General features: G+C 41.5%; 1 protein-coding gene across 6 annotated transcripts in view; it reads left to right on the top strand.

Moving 5' to 3' along the window:
- The window catches only part of ZNF521 (zinc finger protein 521), a 289,814-nt gene extending 269,388 nt beyond the window's left edge, over positions 1-20,426 (top strand). For all 6 annotated transcript variants that reach the window (XM_031003745.3, XM_055368818.2, XM_063699132.1 and 3 more), the window contains one exon: positions 19,611-20,426. In XM_031003745.3, coding sequence (XP_030859605.2) covers positions 19,611-19,640 — 30 coding nt within the window. In that variant the 3' untranslated portion in view covers positions 19,641-20,426. The remainder of the gene's footprint in view (positions 1-19,610) is intronic.
- Positions 20,427-21,996: the final 1,570 nt, after the last annotated feature.

Raw genomic sequence — 21,996 nt, 5'->3', positions numbered from 1 at the left:
ATATTTGCCCATCACCACATCTAGATCTGGCATATCTGGGTCCTATACTGATCAGTTTGGAGGAAAGCCAGTGTGGGGGATTGTAATTCCCACCCCTTCCTGGATGGTCTGGGCCTCATTCCTTTGCTCTTTACATCCTTAGATCCACTGTGCCCCTGTGTGTCTCTTGCTCTTGGGGCTGAAATCGCAGCCCTTAAGCACATCACAAAGACTTCAAAATTCACAGGAGTATAAATTGTGTCAAATGAGCACGTGGTTCTGGAACTGGTCCATTTCATACATTACCTCATTTCTTTGCTTTGTGGGCCTGCAGGGCTTTGGAAGTAAATTGGTGCTACAGCAACTTCCACTTAATTTGCTCAGTGGTTAAATTGATCTATCTCTTTTATTTGATCGGATCTCCAGGAACCGAATCATTTGCATTGATTTATTGATTGGTGCTATGTTTTCACCATTAGTTTTGATCACTTTCAGCTGTTAATATTGGATAATTCAATCAGGATTGATTGGCCTTACCATTGAAGGCAGAAAGTTAATCACATAGGACACAAACAGGACATGGCTAAGCTAACCTCACTTTGTTATTCTCTCTCTCCCTTCCAACCCCCCCATCATCTATGCAGTAGCAAAAAGACTAGAGTTTTTCTTAAGCAAAGGAGGTTGCAGTTGTTTAGCATTCATAATGCGTCTAAAGGTAAGATAGTTTTATTTGGCTTTTTAATAAAATTGCATCTAGAAATTAAGCAAGCATACAGAAAGATAGGCATGATTATCACAATGAACTCATTTGGACTAAATGAGTAAATGCATTTTCAATTACCTGTTTTGTACAATAAATGCCTAATCTGTGTGTGCATGCTTGGAGGCACAACCTGGGCTCACCTTTTTCTAAATTTGGCCCTTCCTGCTTCACCATGTGTCCTGGTAGTCAAATTTTCAAGAATCAAGTGGTTAATATGACTGAAGTAAGGGCAACAGAGGTAATTGCAATAAGCTGAAACCACTTTATTTGCATTTGAATTGTTTCTACAGCACCCCAGCTCAGTTTTTAAAAATTCTCCATCCATTAATTTCTTGATGTTCATATTGATGGCTGGTTTTCGCTATTAAAAGAGGGAGCACCACCTCTTCATTCTAGGACTCGCTCCCTCCTCCAACAGCCCTGTTGTTAGCGAGCTGCCATTACATTATTTTTTTGTCTGGCCCAGAGTTGACAACAGATGGCCATCTCCGAACTGCCATCAGTGCGGCTTTATGGAGCATCCAGCCAGGGTGTACTGAAGAGCACTGTGGCCAGTTCTGCAGCCCCCTCCCTCCCACCCCCTGGAAATGTTCATCACCTCTGCCACATTCTGCTTTGGCTGGGCTCTGCTGGCCCTGCCATCTTCCATGTCGCCAAGACAGCCTGCTGCCATAGCACCGGAAGATCTGCCTCCATTAGGAAGAAAAGACTGCATGTGTGACTGTCTTGTAAAGACAGAGCTCTGTCTCAGCGCCTTTGTAGTCGGATCCTTTGGAGAAATCCGGAAATCCAAATTTCCAAAACATTCTGCAATCTAGAGAGGCACATGGAATTGCCACCTGTTTCTATTTTAGATGTTTGCACCACACATGGATCAGTTTCCTCACATTAGCAGAGACAAAGTGGCAAGAATAGACCCTTTATGTTTACAAACTTTCCTCTAACTATTGGGAAACACCACTTCCATATCCAGCTGTTGTGACAATTAGGGTAAGAAAGATAGTAATCATGGGCTTCCGCTATAAATCCCCTGAAACGAGCAAAGAATCCATTCCAGCGTCTTCCTGATCCATCAATGTGGCGATCCCTCGGACAGCCGGGTGAAATGAGCTGCTGCTGTGCATTTGGAGAAAGATTGATAGGCTGCTCTTGATCGAGTTTGCTAAGGCCAGGCAGCTTCAGAGCCAAACGTGTATTTTAAGAGGAATTCACATTTGTATCCTTTATTGTTATATTTGCAACGAATCTACAGCTTGGAACAGGCTCTGCCCTGCAGCTATGAAGGAGTAAGTTCCCCTTATTGGAGAGAGAGAGTAGTGTTCTGTAAAAGCCTGAGATGTGGCGGCGAGATGAATAGTGCTTAAAAGCTGTGCTTGCGGTGCTGTCATTTAGAACAGCAACTCCGAGGCTTTAAACGGGAGTGAAAGAGGCAGGGTAAACGAGTCCTTTAATAGTGGTGAAATTTTAAACTGCCTAAAATAACAGGTCTCCTTCATTGATAACTTCATTGAATGAGTGAGTGGAAACTAACTGGCCAGGAACTGCTTTCCCATAGGAGGGCCAAGTTTGCAAAAGCGGGGCTTTTTCCTCGGGCCCCTCCATGTCTGGGAGGACAGCTTCTTTCCTGCGTGATCCCTGCCCCTGCCTTGATAGCAGCTCCTGGCTGGCAGGAGACCATCCTTCATTGGAAACCCAAAGCGCCCATAAAAGACTTCCTTTTTCACATTGCCAAAACTTAATTTTATAATTGTCTGACTTACACCACTGGGCACATCTGCTAAGCTTGTGTGCCTTCTAGACATATAAAAGGCTACTGTGATACCATTAAACATCAGCAGTGTGCTTTGCTGTGCTTTGAGTTTATAAGGGTGAAAGGTGATTGTGCAGGAAAATGGAACAGTATATTTGCTGTGAGACAGGCACCAAGACTTCACTCCCATACTCAGTTATAATTCATGACAGTACTGGTGGGAAGCCCTTATCCCTCTGTGGAGTTAATGCATCTCCACTGAAGCCTGCTGAGAGCACCCTGCGTCCCCCCCCACCATCTGTGCGCTCACTTCCTAGCTGTCTCCTCTCTTTCACTCTCTCTCTCTCTCTTACTTTTTCCTGAGATCTCTTGGTGTTAGTATAGTCAGACTGCTACTGAATTGTGAAAGTGGTTCTCCAAAGCAGAATTGTCATTTAACTAGGGGAAGAGCTGGGGAGAATGTATTACAGCACTGTTTAATGTCTCATTTAGAAAATGTCGATTAGAAATTAGAGAAGCAGCAATGCCTTAAACCCGTCGCTGACTCTGAGAGCCGAGGCTGTGCTGTTAATCATCGATGAGTAAGAGGTACCCATGGCCTGAGCGTGGATGGAGGCCAGGGACACAAAACAAGGTGTGCATCACAACCCAAACTAACCAACCCTGTGCTGAACCTGAGTTCAGTGTCCTGGAAGTCGAACTTGAGTGAGACCAAGGTCCTGAGAACTGCTTGCCCACTCTGTCCATTGGCCTGGGCCAGCCAGTGGCATGAGTGCCAATCCAGACCCTACGTGCTGGCCCCATCTGCCATGCGATGCCACCCACTCTGAGGACCAGAACTAATTGCCTTGGAGCTACCCAAGTCTCAGTTCAAAATGATCAAACCCCTGGGTTGTACAGAACTTCACTTAAAAGAGCAGTGGTGATTTGTGCGATGCAAGCCACAGTCTAAAGTGAAAGAAGCCAAGGTGGTCAAACTTGTTGCAGCCCAGAGCCGGCAGAGGGTCACAGAAATAGGTGGTTTGTTCCCACTCTGTCCTATCCCCTTGTGTTCTCTCCCACCTCCCCCGCCCTCTGCACTCCCACTTTCTGCTGGGAGCCCAGAAGGTGATGGGACATGCGGAGGGCGTGTGCTGAAACAAAGGATGAAACTGCACCTCGTTCATAGCCAACCCAAGATTAATTTGCAACGTTTCATAGTATGTGTTCTTGCCATACTCCATTGTTAGTACTCCTTTTAAAAGATAAATCCGGGTCTGAAATACCAGTGTATGCATTTAACAGATGTGATGCCATAGGGGACCTACTGTGTTATAAGCTGCAGAAATGGCCTTTTTATGCCTTAGACTCCACTTATTCCAAAGGGGCTTTAGAACTGCAGCGGCGGGGTGAGAGGTCATGCATTAAGACAGCAGCACCCACGCATAATTCTGCCTCGCGTGTAATTGGCTCACGGTCTCATTCTGATGTTTGGGTGGCATTAGTCACATCGTCTCGTTCATACTCCAAAGGAAAAGTAGGGCAAGAATGGCCGTGTTCACTGTCCAGGTTTTCTTGGGTGAAAGATCACTTTGAGATGACACAGCTGAGTAGTCAGCCTGAAATCCTGGTTGGTATTTTATTAATTTTGCACCAAGATAAATCCTGAAATTCTGACAAACTCCATGACAGGTGAAATTCCTTCTTGCAGAATCTGCGCAGCAAGAGGCTGCTCATTTCGTTCTGTTCCGAGGCAGGCAACAGGAGGGCAGCTTTATAATCAGCCCTCAAAGGACCCCCAGCCGCCCCAGAGTCTCGGGCTGATTGAATAACTCCTGGGCCTCTTCCCCTAGGCCTCCATCAGCGGGGGTCCTGTGGAAAGCAATCTCCCGCAGACTGGCACTGAAGTGAGCTTTAAACCACCATTTTCTGCTCTCCAGAGGAGCCCGGAGTACTAAAAGATAGATGGACTGCAGATATTTTATGAGAAACTGTCAGAAGAAGAGCAGAGTAAATGTTTTTTTTTTCTTCTTCTTTGAGTCACACACTGCATCACTGTTGAATTTCTCCCAGAATCTTTTACATTTCAAGTGAGAAATTAATTGGTTGCTAACCTTTAATTCCCCCCCTCCGTCTTCTTCGTTGTCTTCCTCTTTTTTTTCTTAAATATTCACACAGAGGCCCTCTGCTTAACCACAGTTGCAGAAAATCAGTACCATTTGCAATGAAATATTTATAATGACAGAATGAAAAATTGGATTCATTTTCTGGACTGTAGCCGAACAGTCTGCAACTTTGGTGCGGCATTGTTTAGCATCTCTCATTCCTCCCTTTCATTGGCGTCGTTTTCGGAAACATAACGCATGGACGTTCACCTATGCTTTGGAGGGATGCCTACCAAAACACAGAGCCTGTTTTTACTGTTAAAAAGAAATAGAGGAGAAAGGCACATGTTTGTGTTGTGCTGCTATGTGGGGGGCACGCGGATGTGGCCCATAAAAAGGTAGAGAGGACGTGAACTCTGTCAAAAGGAAGGGCGTGCTTGCTCTGTAGGGAAGAGCTGGGAGAAGTTTATAAGGAATACAGGAGACAGTCTGGCCTGGACTTTGTAGCAGAGCACAAATAGCAATCAGCATGCCATCGTATCTTGGGGCAGATTTATAAGGGGAACGGGAAGGCAGAACGGAGGTGTGTAAATACACGTTGAATATCATAGCTCACGTTCTTTCTTCCCTTCAGTGTTTGCTGTGTAGGCTTTCCTTGCCATGTGACCCTTGTATTCAGAGCTGTCTCCTAACCCGGGCTGATGACTGCATTTTTTAAGAGATAAGAGATGAAAGGATTTTGCTAGGACAGCCCAGTGTTGTATTTTAAACAAGTCTGCCTCACAAGTGTGAGAGCCACAACAATACACTGACTCTTATTACAGGGCTGGGTAGGATTTGTAGCAAGTTGCCTAGGCAGTACATTTGGGTCTAGCAAATAAGTTTGTACTCACTACTCAACAGACAGGCCCAAAGAGCCTGCCTGTTTCTTCTCCCTCCGTTGGAATAGAACAAGGGATTATACCCTATAAGGGGGCCATCCCAGCCTTCCATCCCAGGCCTCTGTGTTAACTTTTCTTTGTCCTTTTTGGAACTCTGGGTTTAATTAGTTTTAGTGTTGTTTTATTTTGATGGCTTTTCAAAAGTGAAAATAGTTCCAGGTAGATTCAAGCGTCAATACAAATAGCCTCAAATTCCAATATTGGAGGTTTCCTTCACTGAATTTGCATCATGCATTGCCAACTCCACAAGATCAATAATCCATATTTTATTATATAATAAAGGCTGCCTGTAAGTGAATTGGCTCATTCATTCCATCTGATTAGCTCGATTGTATTCATGGAGAGAAAAAAGAATACAAACTTACCTTCACCAATATATTGCATTATTTGGATATAAAAAGCTTCCAGCACTATAAAACGATTGCATAAGGATAAGAGATAATTCATTTCAATATTTGTTTACCCTAAGAAGAATATGACTCCTATCATCCTGCAATTTTTGGTGACAACTTTAAGTTTCACATCCATTGCGTGGAACTGGTCTCCGGTCAACCTGGTCTGAGCACCCTGTAACAGGTCTTTCTTCCAACCAACAGCAAGAATCCCACTCCAAAATTCTGAAAAAAAACTGGGATAAACAGTCTTTTTCTTTTATAACCCTTGGAAAGATTCACCTTTTACTTACCCTAAGGCCATTTCCTCTTATTCATCCACGGATTACCATTTTCAAGGTTTTTGAACGCTCACTGTGTTCTCTGAAGCAAAATCTTAGCACAGATTTGTGCCCACTAAGGTGATGAGAAACATTGAGCAGGAAAGGAGTGGTTCATTACTGGGATCTCTCAAGATCATGATGCTTAGTTTAACTTGTGGGTGACACATACTTTCTCAGAGGCTTGGAGGTTTTATACAGGCTTCCAGATTTGTCGTTTCATTGCATTCCAAAAAAAAATGATTTTGAGAAATATGCTGACAGTTCAGCATGAAATGATGTGTGTTCTGACACACACTGCATTGTAGCTTAGGAATCTAGCCTGAAGTAATTTTTCTGTAGCGTTTCTATGACTCTGATTCAGGGGAGAAAAAGAAGTTCCCTTTAAAGCATATGTTTTAGGATGTGACAATAACTTTTCTCCTGCGCCGTGCGTGGATTCAGTAGACTGTTTCCACTTAACCCTTATTATTGTTTTCTTTCTTGAGTGCCAGGGTTAAGGAGAAGAAATTTTTTCTTCCATTAGTTTTTCAACAACTTAGGTGAGTCTGAAATATATACCCAAGTAAATGGGAACTGTAATAGTGGTGTGTTCAGAATCAATCTCCTCTGCAGACCAGGCAAGGAACATTGAATAGCGTTCATTTATGTACTGCCAGATGTATTTCTGCATGTGACTGGGCTCGCCAAACCGCTTTGAATGATTTTCAGTGTTATTAAGCAAACTCACAGGAGCAACAGGACTCGTGACAGAAGTAAAGAGCTCGGTGGCAGGAGTCACTGGTGAAGGAAAGTTGCACGGAAAGAGAAGCACCACAATGCAGACTCTATTTTAATATCCAAACTAACAACTCTCTGGGAATATTTCTCTTCCTCTTGTCCAGCTCCTTCTGTGTTGTGGCTGGTTTGCATTTGTGTTTGAAGTACCAGGCGGTTTAATGAAGTTATTCTTTTATAAATTTTGCAACACTGAAGCGAGCATGAGGGCTTTAAATTAGAATAAGTGCCACTTCTGTATGGCAGGTTCCTTTGAGGACTGATTAGAATGAGGCCTCCCGTTGCCTGGCCCTTTATGCATGGCAGTGTTGCTGTGTGTTCTTGTTTACGGCTCACCTTTGAATTTGCATGAGTTTGCACCATGCCTGCCGCCTGGCCCTCTGTTAGTCAGGACTGTCTTTCTTTCAGGATCATGTTAAATACTTCACTTTAAAGAGATTTTTTAAATTATATTGCTTTATTGTAATGAATTAAAATTAACTTGGAGTAGCAAATTATTTAAGGATATGAGGGTTATAGATTACTCTCACCATAGCTACAGCACATCTCTGTGTGGAGGAATTAAAGGGTTCTCTTTCCAGTAGCTCTGTGCACCATAAGGGGTGAGGAAACTGTCCCACAGAGACCTAGAAGTAAAACCAGAAAAGGTGCCCAGGAAGTGAGAGGAGAATGGGAACTTCACGTGTGGGTTTCTGAAGCAAATAGAAGCTCTTCTTGGCAGGGCAGAGAGTGGGGGCAGCTCTGCCATTTTAAGACCTTAAAGAGTATAAGACAATGGGAAATCGTGGACAAGAAAGAATAAAAATATATCTTAAGAACAGGTTTAATAGAGAATAGGAAATGCACCCAACCATTCCTGACTTCTTTGTGCCTATATGAACTTGCTAATAAACCGGGATGATTTTAGGGGGTGGGGAGGGATCGTTAAAGAAAGAGACCTGAAATTTTCAACAATACACAATAACATACAGGGAAAAGAGAAAGAAAAGCAAGCACACAGGCAAAAAGAAAAAAGCACCAAACTTGAGTGTGAAATGTTTTCTCTTCTCCAAACTCTGGTTTTTTATTTAAAGTAGGGGATAACCAAACAGAATTGGGCCTGTGAAATACTTGCGTTTTTAAAGGGCTTGCTTAGATCTTAAAACAAGAGTTACTTGGGGCTCCTTCTAATTGCATTCTCCATGCAGGAATAAGTCCCCAGAGAGACAGAAAGATCAAAGACAAACACCAGGAATTTTACCTGTAGAAGCAATGCATGTATGTAACTCTTTTTTTTGCCCTGCGCAACACTCGCTTAGGCGTGGAAATGGACATGCGCACAGGCGTATTCCCGTGCGCGTGCACACACGCACGCACACACACACGCACACGTGCACAGACACGCACACACACATGCACGCACACACACCTCTCAGGAGGTGGCTCATACTTAACACAGTTTATCTAAATTAATACATTGTCCTTTCACAGTTTTATTTTTATATATCTTTACCGAAGCATATACCATGGTAGACAAGCATTTTTTTTCTTCTTTCTTTTTTTTTTTTTTTTTTTTTGCTTATGGTGGGGAAAGATGTTTTTCTGTTATTCTTAATGATTTATAACATGTTTGACTTACTCTTAATGTGAGTTTACCTCCTAGGGAGTGTGGCAGTGTTTTTAATAAAAGAAATAATACACTACAAGGAAGTGGCATTTCTTTTGCTTTTTGCCCAAGTTCAATAAACTGTTTTTTATAATTATTGGAATTTGGTTGAAGGGAATCCATGTCCCTATCAAGTGGAAAAGCAGAAAGAGTCTTGGCTCCCTCCTTCTTCCTACAAAGGTTACCCTTTGAATATAAATTACAACGCCCTGTGCTTCTCCCATTCTAATCAGATGACCTTTTGAATCTGGTGGACCAGAGTTTAAATCCTAAGCCTGCCAGTCAGTTTTTAAATCAATGCCCTGCTCCACCATCTTTCAGTGTATAACTAAATTTCAATGGATTTCAAACACGGAAGTGAAGTAAATGATGCCAGTGGAATCTTGCAGCTGACTGCAAAACAGCCAAACTTAACTCTGAGATCTTGACCAAGTGATATGATTATAGTTAATTTCGCTGACTAAATTCTCTTCAAAAACTTTCCGGGATTCAAAATCTAAGAGAAAAGGGAGGAGTTGGAATTTTGTAATGTTTGTAAGAGGACATTTCTGAGCAATTATCAATTTAAGCTTCCATTATTTGCTGCTAATTGGTACACAAGGCTGTTAAATATTTAGCAGAAGTTTGTTTAATTGTGTTTGACTGGGAAGGGGATGCTTGAATATAGCTTCAGCAGCAAGAGTTGGTTGTGTGCACCGAGAGCTGGCGGAGAGGAAATTTGTATTCGCCCAAGATGAACACATTACAATGTCAGACAAGCCTTCTTTTTTCTTCCTTCCAAAGATTTATTTATCTTTAAGGTATCTAAAATTAGAGCACGAAGAAGGGGCACTGTTCATGGATGTAAAATTGGAAGGAGGTCATTCTTAACCTTGTTTACAGATGTTCTAGTTTAGAAAGCGCCAGTGTGATAAATTAAACATTACAGGGGAAAAAATTAAAGCTTAGCAACAACTGGCACATGGACACATCTGTCTGTGAAGCACTGACTTAATCCCTGAATATCTTATTAGACAGTATTGCCTATCAAAGCCTTCTGTCCCACAGTACGCTGGAATCCTGCAATTCCAGAATCTTGAGTGAAATCTTTACACTCTCCCTCTCACTGGTGCTGGCTTTATATAGTTTGATTTAAATTTTCTGCTGGCTTCTTGCATGGAAACAGACAGCTCAATTCATTGTTTTATTTTAAAAATAAACATCGTACTCTTTAATATATTTCCCAGTGGCCATTTTGCTCTTTTTCGCCTGTTCTTCCCTTTCGGCACCTTTTTCCCCCACTCTCAGTGTAGTACATATTGCACCCTATTGTCAGTTGCAAAGAGGGAAATTTTCAAGCTTGTCAGGTATGCACAACAGATAGGGGTCAGCTTGCAACTACAATTTTACTACTGTTTTTAAGTTCTTAATGGAAAATGGGATTGTCACGATGTTAACATTTCCCATGTATGACGTCACAGCAGAATTTGTCCTTTGGAAGCTGGTGGACTAAAGGGCTTGTTTTATATCTCCAAAATGTTTAATTGTCAAAATACTAGGAATTGTTCTATGTTAGCAACTAGGACTTAGCATTATTTAAATAATTAGTCTTTGCTTAGTCTTCTGAAGCCTCACATTAGACTAAGGTCAGACTGGATATTCTTGGTACGTGGTAACCGCCATGGGCTTTTCCAGCTCGTTTGATATTGCAGAAAATAGCAAAATGTGGTGAAAATAGGCCGTTTTTGAAGTGACTCCCTACCTCCCTGCACAGCCGGACATATCTGCAGCTCCACCAGATGCCTCAGCTCCTACACAGTTCCTGCCCTCTGCCCTCTGCCCCCTGCCTTCTGCCCTCTGGTTCTCAGCTTTGCTGCTGCTCTTCCCTCTACTTGGGGGGCCATTCTCTCCCTTTTTACCTCTGCCTCCTCATCTCTCCCGCACCAGGCATGTGTGACTCCTCCAAGAACAAAGCCTCTGACATAAGGTGAAGGGCCCTTCCTCTGTGTCCTAGAGCACCCTGTCTCTCCAGATAGAAGGTTTGGGCTATGGCAATGAGTGTCCTTTATCTGTACAGCTGGCCCAGCCGTGGGACTAACTCTAAGACCTTGAGTGTTGGCTTCAACCCTCTGGGACTTAATTTTCTCATCTATAAAATAAGATACTGGACCAGATGCTACTATGTACCACCCCCAACCCCCAGCTCTGAAACCAATTTTTTCTTTCTCTGTGGTATTACTTACAGGTGTAGTTGATTCACCTGCCATTGAGTCTAGACCAACAAATTGAGGATGATGGCTCTGTAGTTCTTTCAAAGTAGATAGTTTTTTCCATTCCCCAAATACTGATTTCCAGAGTTTAATATTTGGGTACCTTTAAACATTATTAGATTGCAAATATCCCTAAAGCAGCATTGGTTGATTGCCACTAAAACGTACCATCTTTGTTCATCAATGGTATATGGATGGTCTTGATAAGTCACTAAAAGAATGAACACTTCTGGAAATACTTGGTTCTTTACATAAACAATGCCATCATATATCTCGGAAGAATTCTTTCTACAGTTTCTGTATACTTGCCCATGTTCACCCATTGACTACGTTTTACTGCAGTACGGTATATATTTACTGCAGTACAGTCTCATGTGGTATATGTGTCCTTTTGCAGTTCTCTTTTTAAAATGGGGAAAATACCATCTTATAATGAAGACAAAGTTGCATACTCAAGCATGGTATAGCAAGCTCAATGTGTTTTCAATACAAAGTAAATTCAAAACAATTATATACCTTCCTTATGACCACCTGTTACTGTGTCTGACCTCTAATTTAAACCTGTCAATAACAAGACAAGTCATTAACAAGACCTCCTCATTACAGCTATTTAACACACCTCATAGACCACCATTTCTTCTTCCCCTTTCGATCAGTTCCTCCCTGCAAATTCTTCAAAATCCTTAAATTCAGAACTCTCCTTATTTCCCAGCTTTCATTTATTCATGCACAAGTGTTTTTCAAACAGTAAAAGGCAGTGTTCCTCAATATCTCCCTGGTGGGAGAGATGCTTCCCACCAAGAGATATGTGGCAGTGTCAGGGGACATTTCTGCTTGTCACGACTGGGAAGATGCCACTAGCATGTTGGCAGTAGTGGCTGAGGATGCTGCTAAACATCCTACAATACCCAGGACGACCCCCTGCAACAAAGAATTGTCCGGCGCCAAGTGTCAGTAGTGCTGAGGTTGGGAAACCCTGCTTGTGTAAGGCAAGCCCCACTGGCCTTCTAAAATCTATTTTCAGGCTCCTCTCTGGAACCAAGCAAGTGAATGGGATGTGTTTTATGTAATGACTGAGAAATGATGTACTGGATGGTCTTCTAGGTTGCTTTGGATGAGATGGATGAACTTTATACTATAGGTACATGGTCTAGTGTTTGGAACATAAACTCATCAACATGCCAGTGTCCTCATCCTTCAGGATTATCTCAGATCACCCTTTTTCTGGACATAGTTAGCACAAATGTCCAGAGAACAACAACAAAAATGTCCTTCAGTGAGGTTTATTAGAATGCGAAATTGTTTCCTATGGGAGGTATGATAGCAACTTCATTGCCAGAATCATTCAAAACTGGCCTAGTGTGTAAACTTTATCAAACAATTATGTTCCTACAAGGGGACAAACTAAATGCCCTAATAGTCCTTTTCCTTCTTTAATATATTGTATTCTTCTGATCGCTTCTGATGATGCCATTTCACCTTTTGCTTTAATATAGCTTAGTGTCATCCAGAAAATGCTTTGAGATGTCAGACCAAGCCCATGTGAACTGTTAAATGTCAAAAGAAAATGCATCAGTGTCTCTGTAAGTTCATGGTGATGACATTACCATATGAAAAAATAAAAAGGGAAATTCTGTCAGTGCAAACATGATCATAAATGCAACATTCATGGCATTAAAGAGAGGGGCAAAAGCATACATGACAATTTGGAAATGCCATTGCTGTGTCATAATAAAAGAGTAGAACCTCATTCTAGCAGATTCTACAAATGGGAAGATTATGAGTCAACTTCCCTGGCTGTGAAAAATCCACTATGCATATGTCTTTTCGATTCTCATAGCACTTAGGGAAAATACTGTATATTTGTCCTTTAAAAAATATGCATCGAACTATAGCATAGCTCACAAAAATGCAGTATCCACAGATATGGTCCTGATGTTTACCTGGTAAAGTCCATAAAAACACAATTACCCCAGATTTCCTCAGCCAGGAATTATACAGTTGTGGGCAGTAGAAACTTTGGGGTGGGCAAAGTGGGGTACTTGAGGGTGATTTTGGTCTTCAGTGTAATTTTTAGAACATTCCTAATGGTACTCCCAGAGCCGTAGCAATTTACTTTTAATCAGTTGAAAATTATGAGTACTTTTGTAATTGTGTGGACTTTGAAAATGTTAATTTATTAACATTCACATCCCGTTAACCTTATTAAGATGCTTAAAGGTCACCCTTTGCCGTTGTGACTATTTTTTTCTCTTAACGTTCAGGGGAAATAACCCAGGATCCTGTCATCATTAGCTGTATACACTTTTAAAACTGTTTTACTAGCATAAGAAGTTGGGAATGAAAAGGAGAGAGGGTGGAAATGTAAAAATCTTGATTAGAAAGTATAATTTAATAGAACATGTATTGAACCAAATGTATTGATTAATGTAGAAGATATAGTACTTATATTGATTCGAACCAGAGATTTAGTACTAAAAGCTCTAAGCCAAAAAGTTGTTGCAGATTGCTACAAAAGTCAGTTTAATGCTGTCCTTGAGAATGCCTTCACAAAGAAATTCTTCTAATGTTTGAGGACTAGGTAGAATGCGGTATATGTCAGTCTGATCCCGGAGGGTTTTATTTTGTACTCTAATAGCTGTTACGAGCCTACATTATATCCAAGGAGTAATTTTCCTTAGGGGTGCCCAGCTCGCTTTGTGTCAATATTCTAGCATTTTAAGTCACGTACAGTATATGCTTCTGGGAACGAGGAAGGAGCCAGCCAGACTCATAATGGTCTGCATTCATTAATAAAGGCAGAAGCTTCTGTCCCTCCATTGCCCACTACAGGGATGCCTCTTTGGCCTTCAGGGACCCGTACAGACACATTTAAAGAAAGCTTTATTTTGAGTGGGCAGGAGATGAAATGTAGGACTTGCAGGCATTTCCTAACTCAGCTATATGCCCGAGCACAGGGGTGACCTTAATGGGTCAAAGAAGAATGCAGGTCAAAAGACTTATTATCCAGCCTGTTGGAAACCAATTGCTTTTGTTTAAAAAAAAATAAAAAATGAAAAAAAGCAATAGTGCTTAAAGGTGGACGGTAATGTAGAATTCTGTTTGCAGCCTGTAACTGCACGGCTCTATGTGAACTAGAATATACTTCTAGAAAAAAAATAAAAGCATACCGATTATCCTCAGTGTTTATGGATAAAGGTCCAACCCAAGTGATAAAAGGAAGGGTAATATAATTAGTTAATCAGTGATGATTGATTACGGATGTTTGTGTTCTTCAACTAAAGAAAAAACAACACGCTGCCATGGTGCTGTCACCATCTGTTGAAAGAAACAGCCACATTTAATCTTTATATTTCTTTATTTCTTCCCGCCTTGCATTGTTTCTGAGCCACAATTGCCTACTATTTCATCTAGTTAGAAAACATCTCATTTAAATTAAATACAACTGCAGTTTAAATTCGGGTTTCTAATGGCATAGTGAATTAGTGGTGGAAAGCTTGTTATTTTTTTTCATTCCTTTTTAAAATAGCATGCTGGCTCTTTTACTTAGTTTTAAAAGCTTGTCAGAATTTGTTTGAAACAAAAGGCTATAAATAAACAAGTCATGGTAAAAATGATTAACATCTTTGAATCAACAGATTTCACAAAACTTCCATTCAAATGCCATTTTTGTTTTTATGACCACTGATACGTAACATTTTGCCGATGCCAACAGTGTTACAAAGCACAGACGAGACATGGTCTCTGCCAAAGAATTAGAAAAGTGAAGGCAATCTCTGGGCATAAGTTTTGGGGTTGGAAATTTAATTTTTCAACTCTAGGAAGATAGGTTCCCCCTGGCTTTCCTCCAAAGCTGAATTTCATCATTGATGTAGGTGCAAAAATTCAAATTTACATCAAGATTGCAGGAAAATGGAATGTCTTTAGCCAAGGTGAACAGTTTCAAAGGATCATGGATTTTTATTTTTACTTAAAAATATTTTTCTTGGATTGCATTTTAAATAGGATTAAACTGTTTGACCAGCAAATGTGGTCAGCTCTCAGAAAAAAAGGAGGCTGAATTACTCATTTGTTAGAGTGCCAAGCCCAAAATGAGAATTCCAGTCTTGTAAAATGAAAGGCATCTCATATTTAAAAAGAAATACATAGTGCTAGAAGGGAATTTTTAAGGCCCTCGTCTGTTTTTTAGCTTTCTAAGTTTAATTTCACATTTATAGAGAAAAAAAATACATACAGCACACTCCTTCCAAATGGGGCCCTTTACAGTAAAGAAAGTGTTTTTGAAACCTCGCTATTAAGATATCATACCTAGATGGATCTTCTTTTCAGCTTTAAGGTATGTTGTGGATTTGATTTTTTTTTAACACAAACCCCCCTCGTGTAAAACAACTGTTCATAACTGGGATTAATGGTTTGCAATTTTCAGTTACTTAGACATGGGGTCTCCAGGAGATGGCTTTTTGCAGAGTAGAATATGGCTCTCTGTGGGATTACAGAAGTTTTCTTCTCTTCCTACTTCCTTTTCTGTCTTCACCCCCCACCTCCACCAATGTTGCACTGATGTTCTTCTCAATTATGTAAAACACTTTCCCTTCATTGGAACAGATATTTTTTCTCATAACCTGTCATTGCATTAAAGTACTTTAGGGACTGTGAATTGCTGTGTAAAATTGGTGAGATTACCCACTGCTTTGTTCTAGTGTAGTGGTTTCCTCTGGACCTAAAGAGCTGAAAACTCTTGCACAGAGAGAAGGCTGCTTGTGGATGGCCTGGCAGCATTTTTCTGCTTTCTGCTCATATGCATTTATGTCCTTGCTGTCTCAGGACTAGTTCTGTGGTGTGGCAGGTAGCCAGGGGGAGAGCAAACTGGGCCTCAGAGCCTACCCTCTCTTTGCTTGGCGCTTCTGCTGTCTACTTTTTTATCCTTCCCACTTGCCTCTTGTCTCCCTTTCTAAAGAAATAATGTCTATGAGCATCAGAAAACACAAAAAACACTGAGTGCTCCCATGAAGCTCTATTCAGAGAATCTTTAGTCGAGACCAGAGACTAGGACTTCGCGTCTGTTCTCACCAACACCTAAAAGCCAATCGAATAAACAGTGGCTCAAATATTCCATTCCTTCCCCCAGAGAATGAAATGAGGCCATTTGTATTTCCAGTGGACTTGAAATACTGCGTGGGGGAGGAGAACAGACACATCCCCCGGATCCTCAAAGGTGGCAAAGGCAAGCCCTTGAGGATGGAGCAGAATCCCATGGCGGGGTTTTTTCCAACACAGGTACATCCATTGCCCAAGAAGCTCTAGGAACGTGCTGCCTTCCACCATAAGCATCACTGCCAATGGTGGACAGCCAGGCCTGGGGACACCCTGCCATAGCTCTCTGTTGGGCTGGAGCAAAAAAGGGAAACCAAACAAAATGAGAATAAGAGACCTCCGTGGTCTGCAGGCATCTCCACACCAAGAGGACTTCCTGCCCTTACATTTCTCATGCCAGATTTCTTAGGTTGATATTACTTACATTGGGTTGCTTTATTTTTGAATTTCACAAGCCATACCCTTGCCCTTCTCACAAGTGATTTATATTCCTCTCTCTTATATGCAAAACATAACTCCTTTATGAAACAACTTCAGTCTGTTGTAGTAAGTGATGTATGTGTATTTGTTCATGTCCTTGCACCTCTGAAGAGACTTGTATGGCTTTGGTTGAGGATGAAAGCATACAACACACAACCATTGCCAACTGTTATGGGCAGTTTGTTTTGGGTTCTTGTAGCATCTTGATATGAGCACATATAAAAACACCAGGAAAATTGCACTGTGTACTCTTTTACTAACCCCTAGAATCCAATCACATGTGGAGTGTCCATCATAAGCACTTAAACATTTGAAAATAATGTAATTAAACTGGTTTTTTTTTTACTTTTATTTGGTAAGAAGAAAAAAACACCCATCTTTCTGTCAGAGTCCTATCATTTAGGTAAATACAGTTTGAGTATTCCTTTTTTAAAATGCTTGGGACCAGAAGTGTCTTCGATTTCAGATTTTGGCATATTTGCATATACATAATGAGATGTCTTGGGGATGCAACCCAAGTCTAAACACAAAATTCATTTATATTTCTTATATACCTTATACACATAGCCCAAAGGTCATTTTACACAATATTTTCAATAATTTTGTGCATGAAACAAAGTTTCAGTACATTGAATCAGCAGACAGCAAAGGTGTCACTAGCTTAGTCACCTATATTCCATCATGTCAGTGCTCAAAAATTTCAGATTTTGGAGTATTTGGATTTTGGATTTTCCCATTTGGAGGTGCTCGATCTGTATTATCGTATCTTCTTGTACTTATTTGGTCATTGTTTTTGGACTTTTTAAAAATAAAAAACCTTTCTATAAACTTGACTCTGAGATAGCAAAAGGTATAAGAAGGCTTAGATGTGGTGTATTTTGAGTAATCAAACTTTTATTGTTTATAACCTTTCCGAACAGACATGTTGATTTTTAAGAAAATAGCAAAGTTTTTCGGTCTCATTAGTACTTTTATTACCCTTTCTGTCTACATATCGGTGACAAGTACTTTTCAGAAGTATTAAAAATCAATATACAGATAAAAGAGCTGGCATAAAAACAATTTGCTATTTCCTCTATTCACTCTGAGGCTGGGACTATTAAGATATGTTTTAAATAAGGGAGAGTGAAATACTGGTCTGCATCATGATTTGTCATCCATCTTTTTCAAAAATGAGCTAAATTTGAAATGGAACAAGGAAGACCTAAGTCCTCTTCACAAGGCTCCCAGCCCTCCCGCAACTTCTGCACCCAGCCCCAGTTGGTTCTCAGCTGAACCTGTGGTTATTCAGCCTGTATTCAGGGGGCAGGCAGTTTGCTAGTTGCTGTAAAGGATAAAGAGATAACAAACATCTCTAAGATGAATCCCTCTGCTTAAAATACTCCAATGGCTCCCTTAACCTACGAGGCAGTCTCAGCTCTTTAGCAAGGTAGATAAGACAGCTCATATTCTTGCCCCAAACCAGCTCCATCTTCATGTCTCCTGAGTACTGTTGATTCAGAACACTCCAGAAGAATTCAACCAATCTAAACAAGTTGCAGGTCTGCAAATGTACCTTGCATATTCCTGTTTCATTGCCCTGACCCATGTGGGTCCCTTGGCCTAGAGTGCCCTCCCTGTACCCTCTGCTCATGTCTCCGGTTGTCAGTGTGCTGGATCCACTGGGAACCCTTCCCCAATGGCTAGGCAGGTTTAGGTGTATCCGTGACATTTCTGTGTTCTTTTCTAATAGACTGCTTGCCATCTTGCTTTACTTTTATGTGCCCACATGACCTTCTTTAGACTGTGAGCACTTTGAAGGCATGAAGGCAAGGACCATGCCTTTCCTCTCCAGTAGCCCTTGCCTTGCCAGTCAGTCACTGAGATAGCCAAACCCTCTTTCCTGAGCACTGCAGCGCTATGGCATGTGCCAGGTGCTGATGTACGTTTTCAATAGATGCTTGTAGATGAATGGATAAATGAATGAACATCGGAATTATTGGCATGAGTGAGAGCCAGGCCTACAAATAATCATGAGACAAGACCTAAGATGCATCCTATATAAGCAGTATAAAGTGCAGCAGGAAATCAGAGAAGGGAGAGATCAGTGTTAGATGGGGTGAGGATGGAAGTGGTGATATTTTGAGCTGGGCCCCAAGGTTGTAATACAAAGGGATTGGGGTCAGGGGATACAAGTGAGTAGTGAGAGAACATGGCTCCAGGAAAGCACAGAGGAGGAGAGTGGAGATCAGGCCATCTCCAGGCTTATGCTCCAGGCAAACATCCCGCAGATCTGTGACCATCCTCCAGGCCTGGTTCTGGAACTTTCCCACCCGGCGTCCACCCTCAGGGCCTGGCTGGTGGTCCTGAGTTGCCCAGCAATCCCAGTTATCCTCTCACAATTTGGAAAGAGGATGTTCACTCAGAAAGGGGACATGCTAGCATAGATGAGCAGGGACCACCAATATACAGCACAGGCTGTGTCAGCTGAGAAAGAGCATCCGGGGACAGGGGAGACATGGCGGGCTACTGTAATCTGCTCCTGAGCCACGGTATGACCACAGCCCAAAGCCCACCCTCAGGAGGGGGGCTGCTCCCACTGTCCATCATCAGCCAGCTAACTCTTGCATTTCATACCCATATTCAGGGGCAGATAGAGCCCTTGTTGTCAAGATGTTACAGTCTCAGAGGGATTGGAACAGAGGCATATGTAACCAATGGAAATCATGCACAGATCCATAAAACTGTTAAAACAGTGCTACCTGCTCCTTGAACACTGGGTCCTATCTTAATAAGAAGAGATGATGGATGGTGGGAGGGTATTATAGAAAGGCATGGCAGAGGTGGAGAAAAGGCAAGGTGCCAGCCAGCCATCTCACATTAAGGAGGCTCCTGCCCTGGCCTCTCCTTCCAGGCCCTCATGGGTGACAGCAGGTTCAGAAGATCTCTGGGTCTGTTTCCCCCTGGGGAAGAAGTGTTAGATTTTTTTTTAACATTAGAGGGCACCCATGAGCACTATTCATCAGAGGGCAGAAACTCATTGTTCTGTTCAAGTAATTATGAATTAATTACATGTATATATGCTTGGGTCTGATGAAAATGAAATCACTGAAGTTTGTTTTCCCTCTCTTCTCTTTTTTTTTTTTGTTATTTACAGAATCATACAATGACCCAACACAGCAGTTAGTGCAAGTACAGTCTCTCAAGGAGAATTGCTTTTGTGGCACAAAAAGGGAACATGTTTTACTCTTTGCACGAAACTTTCATTGTTAATGTATATTATTCAGAAACATTGTATTGTACCATAAAACTTGTATTATCAAACTGTTGGATGTTCATGTGTTTGAACTTTTGCGCACCGGATAGACCCCTTGTATATAAAGTGTTGCACATGTATTATGTCGTCTGATACTAAAATGGTCTTATAAAGACAAGTGGACTTGGGCCCTATTCAGGCAAGATTAAAAAAAAAAAAAGACTATGACCAAAATGGCTTAAGATAAAGTATTTTTAAGGAAGAAAGATTAAAAACAACTGTTATACATGAGACTATGGTTGGACTTCCTTTTCTTTACACTTAAGCCTAGAATTTCTCTTTTGGTATATCAGCGCTTAAATCCAAGACTATTTTTTATTGCTGAAGATTCTTGCAAACCATGAAGAGATGTTCTCACAGAACAGAACCCCACAGCTGGATAAGGCCCGTATATATATATTTGTAAGCCTTGCAATGTGACAGGTAGCATCACTATATATGCAATAGTTGTTATGTAGACTGTCAAAGAATTTTTTTTTCCCTGGATACATTTGAAGCTTTGAGTGTTCAAGGTTTTCCTTAATGATTTCACGCAGCCAAATTCTTGAATCAGTTGAACTAACCTGTATGTTACTGTTATTAATGTTTACTCTGCAGTCTGAACCTGGAGATTACTGGAATTGTTTTCCAAGAGGAAATAAATTCAGTTTACCATTAGGTATGAGTGTATTTGTGTGTTTTCTTTCTCTAGTTACTACACCATTAAAAAAAATCTAATTGCCTGCACCCTTGGATATGAAATCTGCTCTTGAGCATATCGCAGGCATTACCTCAATCATATTTAACCTTTTCATACTGGGCCAAATGCATCTGGAAGGATATTCATCACTCTTCATAGGGAAGGAATCAGACACAGTATCCTTCTACTCTGTTACATACTAACAGGTCACATTGTACTTGAGGATTCTGACATCACAGATGGATGTGATGGCTGTTTTCTGCATAATTTGCAGCCCAATTCATGTCATGCTGTGCAAATCTGAACTCAAAGTAGATGGCTGCAATTTGAGAGGCAGTTTGGCTTATGTGTACTTAAGAAGCAGCATTGTTCATTCAGAAGACAAAGCACAGAGCAAGGAGTCAGATGGTTGTTAGTTGTAGTTCTGGCACTGCCTCCCGATGGGAGTTCCTTTACCTCCCGGCCTTGGTTCCTCCAGCCCGGGAAGGTAACAGAACCTGGTCATCAGCCTTCACCCAGGCATGGGGCATCTCTGGAAGGTTGCCTCCACTACAGCCTGCCATCCAACAGTGAATAAGTAAGAGCTCTAATTTCAGAGCTTCTTTTTGTTTTTTGAAAGAAGAAAAGAATTGCTATGTGTAACGTGAACCCTGATATTCACGTTTAGTCAAAATTGGTAAGTAAAGACCTGGTATTCATGGGCAACCGTCATGCAAACTATGCTGAAAATATTTAAGCCACTGTGAGTCTTTTGACCTCTTCTAAGCTCTGAAATCTTTGAACCTTAAACAAACAAGAATTCTCACAGCACTTTTTTGGTGGGGAACTAAAAGCAGGGACCAGTTGACTTTGTTGTGACCACGTGTCACCAGGAGAACCATTGATGAAACCAAGATTACCAGCACCACAGTTAATCCCCATCCCATGGCTCTCGAGCCTTAACCTGTTCCAGGATCACCTAGAGAGCTTGGTACATCCTGGGGTGCTGGGCCCAACTCCCAGAGCTGCTGATTCAGTCGGCCTGGGGTGGGGCTCAAAACTGCCTAAGGAGTTCCCAGGTGATGCTGGTATTGCTGGTATGGGGACCACACGTTGAGAACCACTACCCTACCATATTTCCAAATTAGGTGAATACATTAAACATAAGCAATCAAGTGGAGTGGTGGCGAATTACCCTATTATGTTAGCAATATAAAAACAGTTTGGTCAAATTTTAAGATCATTCAGAAACAAGTATTTTATAGTGATTAAAGTATGTGTGCTCACCAGAATGTTGTGTGTGTGTGTGTGTGTGTGCGTGTGTGCAGATGGTTCCCAACTTACAATGGTTCAGCTTACAGTTTTGTTTTGTTTTGTTTTGTTTTGTTTTTTTGAGATGGAGTCTCGCATTGTTACCCAGGTTGGAGTGCAGTGGCACGATCTCGGCTCACTGCAACCACCGCCTCCCGGCTTCAAGCGATTCTCCTGCCTCAGCCTCCCAAGTAGCTGGGATTACAGGCGCCCACCACCATGCCCAGCTAATTTTTTGTATTTTTAGTAGAGACGGGG

Source organism: Gorilla gorilla, chromosome 17 (genome assembly GCF_029281585.2).
Source record: "Gorilla gorilla gorilla isolate KB3781 chromosome 17, NHGRI_mGorGor1-v2.1_pri, whole genome shotgun sequence".
Lineage (NCBI taxonomy): Eukaryota > Metazoa > Chordata > Mammalia > Primates > Hominidae > Gorilla > Gorilla gorilla.
Note: the sequence above shows the minus strand (reverse complement) of the source record. Positions and strands in the feature narration are given on the sequence as shown.